The sequence below is a fragment of the Muscardinus avellanarius genome (assembly GCF_963383645.1).
Source record: "Muscardinus avellanarius genome assembly, chromosome: 2".
Classification (NCBI taxonomy): Eukaryota; Metazoa; Chordata; class Mammalia; order Rodentia; family Gliridae; genus Muscardinus; species Muscardinus avellanarius.
The window spans coordinates 93,912,353-93,927,956 of NC_137787.1; the positions used below are offsets into that span (position 1 = coordinate 93,912,353).

A 15,604-nucleotide genomic window follows, 5' to 3' on the forward strand; every position below is an offset into this window, starting at 1 on the left:
TTAGTTGACTTTGATTTATAATTTATTAGACTATTTAAAAATGCCTTCTTTCGTTTTGAAACTACATAATTTAATCCCAATATCACATGTTCAATTATTTTTTCTGTTCTTTGTGTTATTTATTTATTTGTTTATTTACTTAAATTCTTTATTTTGAAACAGGGTCTTACTAAGTTCCAGAAGGCCTCACTAAGTAGCCAAGCCTGGCTCTGGCCCCAAACCTGCTATCTTCTTTTCTCAGCCTCTCAAACACTGGAATTACAAGCATGAGCCACCATGCCCAGCTTTTACATAATTTTAGAACTTTATTTAAAAAAAATATTCTCAGTATACAGCTTACTCCACATTTTGTTTCATACAATAGTAATTATTCTTCTGTTATTTTGTATATTATATTACAAATTATCATCATGCTTCTTATGTTTACAGCTTTTACATAAACTGTCTATAAATTTAAAATGTTAAAACATATAAAATTATTTTTAATTTTATTTATTTATTAATTTTTTAATTGATGCATTGTAGCCATACATCTTAATGGAGAACAAGAAGTGCACACATTACTTATTTAGCCCTTCCCTAATTCCCATCTCATGTTCTCCCCTCTTCCTTCTCATGTTTGGCATACTGATTGACTTGGATATGTTTATAAATGTGCATCATGTACATTAGAGAATATTCCTCTTCCCCTCTCATCACCTTCAGTTAGATAACCTTATTTATTCATTTATAGTATCTCTTTCCTTGTCTAGGGTTCTGCCTTTGAGCCTTTTGCTCTATAGCTTCTGCATAGTAGGGAGAACATCCAATTTCTTACTTTTTGTGACTGACTAATATCACTTAGCATAATGTCCTCCAGTTCCATCCATTTCCCCACAAATGAAATAATTTTGTTCTTCTTTATGGCTGAGTAAAATTCCATTGTGTACATATCCCCTGGTTTTTTAATCCATTCATCTGTTGATGGACATCTTGGCTGGGTCCATAGTTTGGCAATTGTGAATTGTGAGGCTGTAAGCATAGATACGCATGCATTAGTTTGGTAGTTAGGTTTTTATTCTTTTTGGTAGATACCCAGAAGTGATATTGCTGGATCATAAGGTAGGTTTGTTCCCATTCTTCTGAGGATCCTTCATACAGTTTTCCAAAGTGGTTGTCCTAATTTGTAATCCCACCAACAATGTATTACAGTTCTCACTTCTCCACATGCTTATCAGCACTTTTTGTTGTGCGTGTTTTTAGTGATTACTATTCTAACTGAGGTTAAGTGAAATCTCAGGGTAATTTTGGTTTACATCTCTCTGGTTGCTATTGATGTTTCATAGCAATTAGAATATTTTTCATACATTTATTGGCCATTTGAATTTCATCTATGAAGTATCTATTTAGTTCACTTGGCCATTTTTTGAATTGGTCATTTGTTTTCTTAGTGCTGAGTGTCTTGAGTTCTCTGTATATTCTAGATATAAGTCCTTTATTGGAGGAATAGTTGGCAAAATTTTTCTCACATCCTGTTGGGTCTCTGGTGAGATGCTTGATAATTTTCTTTGCTTCACAGAGCTCTTCAGTTTAATGCAATCCCACGTATTGATACACTTTTTAATTTCTTGTGCCTTTGGGGTCTTGTTGAGAAAGATTTTCCTTCTGCCTATATATTGAATTGTTAGACCTACTCCCTTTTCAAGGAATTGCAAGGTTTTAGTCTGATTTTGAAATTTTCATCCATCTTGAACTGACTCTTGTGAAGGATAAGAAAGTGAGGTTTACTTCCATTTTTTCTGCATATGGTTACCAGTTTTGCCAACACCATTTGTTGAAGAGGCTATCTTCTATCCAGTGTTTGCTTCTGGTCCCTTTGTCAAAAATCAATTGGCTTGAGCCGAGTGTGGTGGCGCATTCTTGTAATCCCAGCATTTGTGAGGCTGAGACCAGAGGATCTCGGTTCCCGGACAGCCTCAGCTACTTAGTGAGGCCCTCTGCAACTCAGTGAGACCCTGTTTCAAAATAAAGAATAAAAAATTGGACACAGGGTGTAGCTCGGAGGTCAAATGCCTCTGGGTTCCATCCCCAGACCTGAAAAAAAAAAAAAAGAAAAAAAAAAAAAAACAATTGCTTAAGTGTGCGTATTTGTTTCTGTGTCTTCTATTCTGTTCCATTGTCTATCTGTTTATTTTTGTGCCAACAATATGTTCTTTTATTACTATGACTTTGTAGTATATTTTGAAGTCACCATGTTAATTGTTGCTGAGAAGTACTTTGGGTATTCTGAGATTTTGTTCAAAATTATTTTAAGGACAAATTTTTCTATGTCTGTGAGAAATGACTTTGGTAATATACTGTTTTTTTTCTTTGTTGAATCTGTAGATCACTTTTGGAAGAATGGCCATTTTGAGGATATTTATTCTGTCTATCCAAGAATATGGATGATCTTTCCATTTCTTAAGATCTTCTTCAATTTCTCTTTTTTTTTGTTTCATAGTTTTCTTTGTAGAGGTATTTTACCTACTTGGTTAGGTTTATTCCTAAGTATTTTATTTTTTATGGAATATCCTGAGTGGAAGTGTTTTCTGGACTTTCTTTTCAATAGATATATTGTAAGTATACAGGAAAACTTCCAATTTTTTTAAGATTGATTTTTAATCCAGACACATTGCTAACTTTGCTGATTAGTTCTATAAGCTTTTTAGTTGAGTTTGTTTGGTCTTCTTTGGATAGTATCATGTCATTTCCAAATAGAGATAGTTTTAGTTCTCCTTTTCTATTTGTACATTTTGAATTACTTCTCTTGTCTTATTGCTCTAGATAGTGTCTCAAGTACTATGTAGAAAAGAAGTGGTGATAATGGAAATCTTTGTCTTATTCCTGTTTGTAGAGAGAATTCTTGCACTTTTTTTCTCTTTTAATATGATGTTGGCTCTGGGCCTATTGTATATTGCCTTTGAGATGAGCTATGTTTCTTCTTTTTCAATTCTCTGCAGTACATTTAGCATAAATGGGTGTTGTATTTTGTCAAATGCTTTTTCAGTGTCTATTGAAATCATTGTGTGATTTTTTGTCTTTGGTTCTGTTTATATGATGAATGACATGGATTTATTTTCATATGTTGAACCAGCCTTGCATTCCTGCGATGAACCCTATTTTGTTATGGTGTATAATTTTCTTGATGTGGTTTTGAATGCATGTTGCTAATCTTTTGTTTTTCATTTAAGTTTATTAAAAATATAGGCCTATAGTTTTCTTGAGCTGTTTTCATTTGGTTTGGGTATTAATGTGATGTTGGTTTTGTAGAATGTATTTGGGACTGTCTTGTTTCTTTCACTTTCAAGGAATAGATTGAGGAGTATTGGGATTTATTTAAAAATAATTTGGGCTGCATAAATTAAAACTTCCTCTTTTTGCATATTTTATTCTTACTTTGACACATCTTTCTATATAATTTACACTCAAGACTTTATTTTACTTTTTATTCAGGGTGCTATAGATATTGAGGTGTACCCACTGAACTTCACTCACTGGAGATAATTGCTCACAATTATAGGTTTAGTTAAAGATAAGAATATGGTATAACTGGAGGATAAACATATATATTCACACATATATTTTTAGGTTTATATTTATTTATGAATATCTGAATTTATACCTTGAATTATTTTAAATGAAATCAAATAAATTAATGTTATTATAATCAAATGGAATAATAGAAGGTTTGAATGAAACCTGAAAAAAATGACAGTTTTTATTTATGCTGCAAATGTTTATTCAGCATCAAATACATCACCATAGCTTTATACACATTTTTAGTGTATTTTTTGTGTTATACTGAGGTTTGAACCCATGGGCATTCTACTTCTAAACTATACCTCCGTCCATATTTATTTGTCACTTTGAAACAGGATCTCATAAATTTGTGGAGAACCTCACTAAGATGCTAAACTGTTTGCAAACCTGTGTTCCTCTTGTCTCAGTCTCACAAATACTGAAATTAAAAGTGTGTACCACCATACCTGGGTTTAATGTATTTTTTACTATTAGAGGGTATGGCTATATTTGCAATGATTTGGTTATATTGGCTTAGAAATTTAGTAAGTATTTTGTGGATCTGATAAAATGAGATTTTTCTGTATTTGTTTCTCTTTTCAATTCAAAATTTAAAAAACAGTCTTCAAGGGCCATGTCACCAAGGGCATTTCTCTATCTAGAGAGAGCAAGTATTATTATTATTATTATTATTATTATTATTATTATTATCATTATTATTATCATTATTATTGTTGTTGTTGTTGTTATAATTAATTTATTTTTAGCAGTCCTGGGGATGGAACCCAGGAGCATTCTACCTGCAAGCTACACCCCCACCCTATTTTATACTTTTATTTTGAAACAGAGTCTCACTGAGTTGTAAAGGGCCTCACTAGTGGCTGAGGCTGGTTGCAAACTGTGATCCTATTGTCTCAGCCTCCCAAATGCAGAAATTACAAGCATGTGAAACCAAGCCTGGCAGGAAATATTATTTTTAATTTGGTAAATATATGAAGAATGGTCATGAAGATGAAGGCAATGTATCTCTTCACTGTGAATTTGTTTATTCAATATCTTGGGTTTCTATGGTTAGAGTGTGAACTGAGTCTGTCTTGTGTTTGAGTCTCCTCTGTGTGGAAGGTTAATGTCTTGTCTTCTTGCTAAGTGTTGACCTCAGCATCTCTTTGACTAAATTCATCTAACGTGTTTTCCAACTGTTCCTTTGGGGAACATTAACTGGTCAGACTCATATTCTCATTACCCAAGCTAATGGCACTCCTCAGTTGGCACATGGAAACCTGAGGTAATGATGCAGAGCAGAAATCAGAGGCAACATAGGTAGAAACAGATTACAGCCTTTGCAAAGTCTATGCTGGTCTACATCATGAAGTAGACTCAGAGATTTATAACTTTAGATCCTAATGAATTACCTAGGTTTCTGTGTTTTAAAGTTTGTGTTCCCTACACTTTATTTTTCTAAAAGGGGAAATACCAGTTAATAATCAGCTGATATGCATAAACATTGCCTCAATGAAGTGGTTTGTAATTAACCTTATAGATATCCTTTCTTTAATATATCATTATCATTTGTATTTATTTGGTTTTTTTTTTTTTGTGTGTGTGTGTGTGTGTGTGTGTGGTGCTCAAGATTGAACCCAGAGGCATTTTACCTCTGAGCCTCAGCCCTATTTTTTTATTTTTTATTTTAAAACAGAGTCTCACTAAGTTGCAGAGGACCTCGCTAATTAGCTGAGGCTGGCTACCTACCCACCATCTTTCTGTTTTAGCCTCCCAAGTACTGGGATTACAAGCGTGTGTCACCATGCCCAGCTGTCATTTGTATTTTTTTTTTTTTTGTGTGTGTGGGTCTGGGGATGGAACCCAAGGGCATTTGACCTCCGAGCTACACCCTTTGCCTATTTTTTATTCTTTATTTTGAAACCGGGTCTTACTGAGTTGCCGAGGGCCTCACTAAGTAGCTGAGGCTGCCCGCGAATGTGATCCTCCAGGTCTCAGCCTCCCTAATGCTGGGATTACAAGCGTGTGCCACCACACCCGGCTTTGTCATTTGTATTTTTAAAGTCACCATTTTTAAGATTCATTGTGTCAGATTTTGGATCACATAACCTTTACTTTACTGCTGTACTGTTTATTCAGGAGCTTTAAAATCAGCTGTATATATGTTTTGCATTAAAACAATCATCTAATTATAAAAACTACAAAAAGTCAAACAAGTTGATTGTGTCAAATAAATACTGTCTATGCTGACCATCAACCTATTTTATCTCATGTTCTCAGGAGAATCTCAAGAGTCCTTCATATCGTTGGGTTTCTTTAAAAAATATTTTTTACATATTTGAATTTTTGGACAAGTAGCTATCTAAAGCATTATTGTCTAAATGTGGACTTTGCAAACTTAAGCTTTGCAGCCAAAATTTTTTGGCTCATTTTTTTTTTCATTACTGGGAATGGAACCCAGGGGCATTCTACCTCTGAGCTACACCCCCAGCCCTAATTTTTATTCTTTATTTTTGAAACAGGGCCTCACTAAATTGCAAAGGGCCTCACTAAGTAGCTGAGGCTGTCCTGAATCCAGATTCTCCTATCTCAGCCTCCCAAATGCTGGAATTATAAGCATGCACTACCACACCTGGATAACAGTATCTCATTTTAAGTGACAGACATTTTCACTAAAGTTCATTTCAGTAGTCATATGGGGACACAAATATTAATGTCGGGCTAATGTGATAACACAGCCATCTACAACTATTTTCTAATTTTTTTTGGTGAAATTTCAGGGTAGATTTTTAATTTTTTTTATTGGTGCATTGTGTTCATACATCTTAATAGGATGTAAGATATTGGAGACATACATGCACACATCACCCAATTATCCCTTACCCATTTCCCACCTCATATCCCCTTCCTTCTCATGTTTGGCTTAGTGATTGACATTTATATTTATATGTTCATTAGAGAATTTCCCTCTTCCCCCTTCTCATTCCCTTAGTTAGGTCACCTTATTTGCTTATCTGTAGAATCTCCTTCTTAGTCTAGAGTTCCTCCTATGATCCATTTTCTCCTTATCTTCTGCATATTAGGGAGTACATTCGGTTTCTTACTTTTTTTGACTGACTAATCTCATTTAGCATAATATCCTCTAGTTCAATACATTTCCCTGTATATGACATAATTGTGTTTTTTATTGCTGAGTAAAATTCCATTGTGTATATATCTCATAGTTTTATAATCAATTCATATGTTGATGGACACCTTGCCTGGTTCCATAGTTTGGCATTGGTGAATTTTGTAGCTATGAACAGAAATCCATGATCTTTCGGGTTTCAGGCATCCCAAGGTCACATGGAAAATGGAAAGCTAGGAATATAGACAAAAACTCAAGCCTGGACTTCTCAAGAAGAAAGAGCATGCCAAATGTAAACCAAGTCGCCAGATAGATTTAAGAAATTAGGAGATAAGGCAACTGCCTAACCAGGTTCAGTCTTGGTCAGCTGATAAGATTGCATTAGGCAGAGATGTTTCACAATTTTACTGATGTTTCTGAGAAAGCCCTTAGTTTGGAAAATGATCTTAGCCCTTTGTGTATTTATTTTATGTTGGCTTATTCTCAGACATCCCAGGATAAGTCTGTTGTATCCACTGGAAAGCAACATGACAACAAAAATAAAACTGTCGGGCTACTTAATTTCAGATTCACTGAGGCATTTTGTTTATTATTGTTTTCAATAAATAAAAAAAGTGTTTAATGTCTTTTTGAAGGCAGAGAGGACCCCAGTAGCTTGATTAATATGTTTTCTTAGAGAATTAGATTTACATACTCATTGAATACATTAGAATGCATTTCAGGGTTTATAATTTAAGACTGTAAAGGAAGACTCCAAAACATCTTAATAGAAGAGTTCTTCTATCTAAGTGAATCACAAGGAACCTGATATCCTTACCCCACCAAATATATTGCTGAAAAACAATATATTTCTTAATTACATTACTCCTAGTATAATCATTTTCTTTTGTCCTATCTGACAGTGCTCAGCATCAATTTCTCATGGATTAGTCAAGTTATGTTTACAAAATTTTCTGAATATCAGCCTTTCTTTGTATTCCCTTGATAGGTTAACAAACCATATTAATTTATTATATTTAATAGAATATTTTAAAATATACTGTTATTAGTACATTATAACTATATATCATGATGATTAAATTAAACATGATACACATATACATGCAACTAGCATTTGGTGTATTTTCCTCCATTTTTAAAGAATCCTGATGTGTAAGAGTTTTGTATGTCTGTCACTTATTCAAAAAAATTGAATTGACTGATCACTGGGGTTTTAGACTTTTTTCGGATTTCTAGAAATACAGCAACAGAAGCAGATAAAGAATACATATTTGTGTGTATATATGTGTGTGGTATGTGTTTATTGTATATACTTAATACATACACATACTGGTGGTGATAAAAGAAAGGAAATAAAACAATGAAGGTGTGTATATAAAGAAGGTAGAAGGTCACAATTTTTGAAAGACATTGTAAAAAGGGAATTATCACACCAGAAATATGACATCTGAATAGCAAAATAATTAAGGTGACCAAGCCAGCCAATCCGCTACTGGGAAGATGATTATTCCAAGAAGAGTCATCTCTGAGGTGTCAGGCTGCCTGGCTTGTTCAAGGAAGTGATTCTGGACAAGAATCAGAGAAGTGAAGAGATGAAGGAAATTTAGTTAAAGATGCACTATGATACAAACCAAGCAGACCTTTAGGGATTATTTTAAAGGCTTTGACATTGATGGTTGTATTGGAAGCTTTGATGGATTGAGCAAAGGACTGATCCTATATCTGCTGATATTTTAATGGTGCAGTTCTGCCTATTGTGTTGGGATACACTAAAAAGTAGGAGAGCACTAGTAGAGCTAAGAAAATCCAGTAGGAGACCATTGGAAAGAAACAGGTGAGACAGGATGTCTGCTTTGAGCATCCTATGGTAGCAAGAGTTAGGAAGAAGAGGTGAAATTCCTAATGTATTTGATGTTGTTACATATTGGAAGAAATTATAAAAAATGAGGAATTGAGGGATTCCAAATTTTTTCTAGTCCCCAATTAGCAGAAAATCTGCTCTGAATATGATTGTGTAGCCAAGGTCCCTTAATGATAATTTTTATATGGGATGTCTTATTACTTTTTGAAAGTCTGAATAAAGTGTGCACGAGTATCAAAAACTCATCAATCCTAATACTAGCAAATTTGTATTGTTCAGTTGGACATGGTGACACAAATTTGTAATCCCAGTTACTTAGGAGGCTGAAGCAGGAGGATGGAAATTGAAAGGCTGAAGATGTAGCTCAGTGGCAGAGTGCCCTGTTGGGGTTCAGTCTTTGATATCAAAACAAAAAGAAAATCTGAATTGTTCAGAAGTGTGTTTCTAAAAACAGTTTTTCTGTTGTTTTGTCTTACATCTAGAATCTCATTTTCCTGACTATAAGGAAGGAGTGTGGATAAAAGTAGTTCAGTAATCTAGTGACTAAGAGAATGTATGATTGTTCTGCTCTTGGAATGGGTCAAGAAGCCAATGAGACCAAGGGCGTTGATGCATTCTTTTTATGAGTCTGAGCTTTGCATGTTCCGCTCCAGAGCATCTGTTTTTGACCTCATACATTTTCCCTCAGAAAAGCATGCCCTTGTTGACAAGGGAAGCCTGGAAAACTGTATGGAGAGGTCAGTTCAGATCCATCATCACTGCTAGAAAAAAACAACTCACAGCACTTCCTTTATTTACAACTAATGAAAAGGTAAATAGCATTGTCTTCACATTTAGACAGCACATTATGATGAAAGAAATAATAGAAGAGCTCTGTACAATGGTACAATGGTTTTTATTTTCCTCAGAGTGAGGCAAAATACTCAGTGATTTTTGCAAGCAGTTTTTAAAAAACTGAGAATGCGCTAAAAGTACTGAAATAACTATTAATGAATACTGCACCATCGAAAACAAAACAAAAAAAATCTGAATTTTTTATTTAACTTCCATCTCTTTTTTAAATTTCAGAACCTACAGATAGGCCACCCATGCTATTAATTGCGAATTCTCAAGTAATTGAAGTTTTCTACCTTAATGGAAGCAAAATTGCAACTATAACCTCAGCCAATAAAAATGAGATTCATAGTCTGGATTTTATTTACAATGAAGAAATTATTTGTTGGATTGAATCAAGAGACTCTTCCAATCAACTCAAATGTATTCAGATTACAAAAACAGGAACATTAACAGATGAATGGAAAATCAATATTCTTCAATCCTTCCACAGTGAGTATATCAATTCAGTTTTATATAACTCTTTATTAATTTTATTTTTAGTCCGGTAGTTGGGATTTTAGATTTTTAGCATAAGCATAGTTTATAAATGTGGGAAAGCTTTATATGCAAATATGACTGTAAGTAACTATTAACTATACACTCTACACACACACACACACATACATGTTTGGTAACTCTATATATGCAGTAAATTGCAGCATTAATTGCAGTTCTTTCTTTATACCTTTTAGAACTCAAAAGTTCTAATGAGACCAATGGATGTTGGCTATTTCAGGAATCCTATGAAGAAAATATGTTTCATAATAAAATTTACATAAGAAATACCAACAACAGGAATTCTTACCTATGATGTCTTTCAGAAACTGATTTAACAGCATTTGGAAATTATTTCAACATTAAGACACAAGTCTTTTACCACATTAGTGATCATATCAACTAATACAAATGTATTTGTCCCAAGAAAGTAAAATACTGAATACTCAGAAAGCTAGCATATTTCCTGCCCAGCTAATAATTTTCAAGGTTACTTCTCCTTTGATTAATTAATTTATTCTTTTTTCCTTTGTGGTACTAGGGATTAAATCCAGACCTATACTCTGAACACTTTTTATTTTATTTTTGTTTTAAAACAGGATCTCACTATGTATTAAGAGTCTAGCTACATTGCTCAGGCAGTCCTGGAACCTGAGAGTTCCCTGTCTCAGCTTCCTAAGTACTAGGAATACAAGAGTGTGCCACCATGTTCAGATATTGCATATGTAATTTTAAAAAGACATTACTTATTAATTTCAGGGAAAATCAAGCCATTGCGCATCAGAATATTTGTAGAAAATATAATACTTGTAACTTAGATTGCACTTGATTTATATAACAATTATTGGCAAAACTAGAAAGAGTAGATTTATTTTTTTTATAAAGAATTCACTGAAATGCTGAATGGGTTATTTATTCTCAACCAAAACAATGAACTGGAAATATTTTAATAGGAGTAAATAATTTTGGATGCAGTCAGGCTTAAGTTAGTCAACTTTATAGTTACTTTAGAAAAAATGTGATTAAATATCTGGAAGTAATTTAATGATGGTGTGGGACAGAGGTGTGTGCAGTGCTGGGCTTCTCTGTCAAAGTTCTAAGCCATGTATGTTATCAACATGTCACACAACAGCTGCCATTAGGTATGATGGGCTCTGCATTTACTGTAACAATTTGTGAGTTGGTAAGAAAGTCTGATTATTTCTTACATATATAATTATACACAATCTCTATTACACCATATAAGCAAGAATAATGAACTGATGAAACTTAGCTTGAATACCTGTCACTATCCCCTGTCAGACAGATTACCTTTGAAGCTTTTATCTACTAATATTTTAATGTGCTTTATTCTGAACTTACCCAAAGAACATTGATTTTTAAAAAATATACATGTTAATTATTTTTCAAAAATGACTATGAGAAAACCAAACATTACAGATCAAACTGACATGCATTTACAACTTACATAATAATATAGTTATAAACATTTTATCACAATGTTAAAATTTAACTCAGATGTTTTAAGCAAAGCTAAATGGCTAAAAGGAAGACAGACACAGGGCTCTGTGCTTTATTTTTGTATGAAAAGCTAACTCCAATGATATTTTATTGAATGTGCTAAATAAGCATCTGCAAGAGGTAGCACATTATTTAGTTAGTTACTATTTCTCTTTTACTGATGGAAAAATTGAGACTGAAATTAGGTAATAAAACATAAGTCTTTACTATAGGTTTGGGTTTGGATCAGACTTTAGATATTTTTCCAAGTACCACATCGAGTCTTGACTTTTATTTATTAATTTTTTCATTTGAGCAAAACAAAATAATTAGATCTACTGATCTTGGTAATAGAGGCTCACAAAGGCAGACCTTTTGGTGGAGGAGAGGTATAAGACTATTGGAAGGAAGATGGAAAAGGTAAATTATGAAAAGCTATGTTATTTGAAAAGACCCATCAAGAAGATTCTGCATTGGCCCCCTTGGGAGTTTTACCTTTAATATTTAAATTCAGTCCTAAGAAGTATTGTGGGAAAATGAAGACGAATAACCAAGAATATTCCTGAGAAATAACATTAACCAATAAACATTTGGGAAGTTGATAAGATTGTTTTTTATTGAATTTTTAATTTTTTTTAAAAAAAATACCTATTTTTATTTAGCACTTTAGTCTGCAATTTGCAGACTTAAAGATAATTTTAAAATTGTGTTTTCTAAGCAAAAGTGATTTTCTATCAGGTATTCACACAAAGCAACCTTGAGATGGCTAATTGTTTCCCCAAATATTTCTTGAAGAATATTGTGGTGGATCCCCCAAAATCAACAAAAATTGAATTGACGAAAGTGGCAATCTCCTTCTGTTTTCTCAGAAAAAAAAAAAAAAAGTACACACAGATGACTGAGAGAGATAGGATTATTTCCTGAGTTAAGTTTGATTAAAGATGGTGATTTGAGACATAGTGTGCTTTTCGACTTGGATCATGGGTTCTTTGGGTCTGTTTCTATGTGTGGTTCTTAAATATTGTGAAAAATTTGAAGATCACTTTGAAATTTTTAACACAGACTTAACTAGCTTGTTAAGATGCATTTTTTTAACTCTAGTCCAATAGAATATGCCTGACTAAAAGGATTCTTCTTCTTCATGAATTTACTAGCATCTGAATTCACTGACTTTGTATCTTCTCTTTGTTTCTGCATCAAACTCAGCTCATTTTCCATTTGAAGCTCTGTCTAAATCTATTTAATCAAATATTTGATTGGATAATTTTTAAAGTCTGACAGTTGACTTTGGTCATCTACCAGTCTTAACTCTTCTCTTTCAATTAGTAACTCTAATAATCACATAATATTATGGCAGAGCATGTACTGAAAATCTGGGCATCAGAAATTCTATATGTTGCCTTCTAATCATCACAAAAATTATATTAATACTGTTTATAGTCCTCAGTTGTAGATGAAGACTAGAACTAAAAATGTAAAATATTTTTACCAAGTTAATGTGAAAGATTCTTACTTTTGACCTACACGGATACTTAATAACAAACTTTCTTGCATGGTAACTGCCCTATTTTCCTAATCCCTGCCTAGAAACTTCAGGGCCTTAGCTGCTTCACAATCTCTCAAGATATGGCTGGACAAATATAACCAGACTGTGTCCTATTATAAATATAGACTAAATAAATAAATAGATAGATAAATAAATAAATAAATAAAATTTACCTGAAACAATATAAATGCTAGTCAGAAATAATAGTAGATTAAGTCTGTAGAGGATGATTTTGTAAATTTATAACATCTTTATTTTATCCAATGACATGTATTAATACAGAGATCACCACAGGAGCCTGACATACTATATTTCTAATTCACATACTTAAATACTAAATTTAGGAAATTTTCTCTATAATTATCTGATTGGTGAAAGTCATACGGCATTGCTTTGATTTATCTCTATGCAATAAAGTTTTTCACTGGAAAGTGCACTTGTGTGTCCACTTTAATCCTTACAATTCTGTTGAAATGTTTGTAATACTCCATTACTTAAAGTCAAAACAATTTACTAGCTTCTCAATTCTCTTGGGATAAAATGCAACCTCACCACGGGGCTTCTCTGCAGACAGCTGCCCTGTCTCACCTCTTTCCCCAACCCCAACCCCATGCAGACCCCATAGCACTTCCACTTCCTCTGATGTGCTCGGTTCTCTTATTTCATTCTTTGAGGTATCATATTCTTTCCAAAAGTTTCCCCATTGAGTGTAGCACCCTACTGTGAACCTGAGAATTTATGCTTTTAATTTTTCACCTGAAATGAAACATGTTCAATAATTGATAAGTCCTTGATTCCAGCATTTTTTTTTTGCATTCTTTTAGAAAGTGTTCATAAAATGGTCAGCTTCTAGCTAAGGATAATTAAAAAAATATGGAATGTAGCCATTTGTATACTATAAACTAATGATATTCAAAAAGAATATTTTCTTTTTGATATCCCATTCCCCATAAAAGATAGTTTATTTTATTTGTGCTTTTATCTCTTTAGAATATAGAATTTTCTCATCAGCATGTCTTGTGGATAAATAAATTTGCACAAGAATCTTGGCCACAGTAACCAGTTCTGTATTATTCCTTGCCAAAGTGAAGCCTCTATGAGGATATTACAACTCTCTTCCCAGTGGTACCCCATTATGACTATTGCTTTATATCAAATTCATTTCTCATTAAACTCTCATGTTTCTTATGCATTCTCTACTTCTATTTAGCATATTTTATGAAAATTTGGTATAATGATGCTTGCCTAAGATCCCGGTCATTAGGATTACAGGCTGAGACAAGACCATCTCAGGTTAAAACCAGCCTTAACAACTTAGTGGGACCCTCCACAACATAGTAAGACCTGTTTCAAAACAAAATTTCAAAGGGCTGGAGGTGTTGCTTTAAAGATAGAATGTTTCTGGATTAAATCCCCAGTACAATAAAAAGAGATTCTTTTCTGAGACATGACTCAAAGTCTGTGTGTGTGTGTCTGTGATAGATGACAGATAGGTGATAGGTAGATAGATAAACAGATAGCACTGTGAATCTAGAAAATACAATACATTTTTCCTGGAGTCTGGAATTTTATTGAAGAGATAGGATCATCTATTGAGAGGCAAAGTATGGATCATCTATTGAGAGGCAAAGTATGATGTTAAAATTGTCTCAGATGTTGGTCTTAGAATTTTTTATATTTCTATATAGAGATTTTTGGAATTTTCTTGGTACAATATGTTTAATATTTTAGGCATTGCAATAAATTATGTCTGAATTGCTTACAATAGTATGAGGCAAATTTATACCTTTAAGTAACTTACAATGATTTACAATTGGTACATAACCATAAAGGCCTTTCTGAATGTCTAGTTCAACAAGAAAAGGGAAATAAAACTAAACAAGAAAACTTTTTAGCATTATGTTCCTATAAAAAGATGTCTATATTGTTCAGTTGTATTGTCAGGCTATAAAGAATATTACTATTTTATTATTATTTGATAACAAGCATGAAATTTACCAAAACAGATATATGCTAGACTTCAATGTTTATGTTCATTTTTCTGAGAATTTGTTAAGATATATTTTGTACACATACTTTGTACAGATACACTGTCATAAAATTGTGCTTGATGTCACAAGAAAACATAGGATCAATACTCCAATATGAAGGTACGGGCAAAAACTTCCTTATTAAAATCCATAAAGTTCAGAAAAAAATCGAGAAGCAACAAATGGGATGGTATTAATAAGCTTCTGCACACCAAAGGAAAAATTAAGACTGTGAAGAGATAGCCTACAGATTGAGAGAAAATCTTTGCCAAATACTTATCTCACAGAAGACTAATATCTAGAATAAACAGAGAACTCAAAGAAATTAACACCAGAGAAAAACAAATATCCCCCCACAAAAGCAGGCAATTGAAGTGCATAGACACTTATTCAGAGAAGAAACTTAAGTGATTAACAATTACATGAATAATATTCATGTAGTTATTAGCAGTTAGAGTCATTCAAATCAAATGTTCTTAATCATTGATTGTTTAGTATTTTTGTCTAGATTTTACTTTCTTTCTTCCTTCTTTCCTTTCTTCTTTCCTTTCTTCTTTTCTTCTTTTTTTTCTTTGTGTGATCCTGGGGATTGAACCCAGGGATATTTTTTTAATGTACTTTTGTTAGCACAT

At 33.0% G+C, this 15,604-nt stretch overlaps 1 protein-coding gene across 1 annotated transcript in view; it reads left to right on the plus strand.

The window, feature by feature from the left end:
- Nucleotides 1–15,604, plus strand: part of LRP1B (LDL receptor related protein 1B) — a 1,956,425-nt gene that overhangs the window by 937,712 nt on the left and 1,003,109 nt on the right. Inside the window, exon 6 of the mRNA XM_080689945.1 lies at nt 9,594–9,851. Coding sequence (XP_080546071.1) covers nt 9,594–9,851 — 258 coding nt within the window. The remainder of the gene's footprint in view (nt 1–9,593; nt 9,852–15,604) is intronic.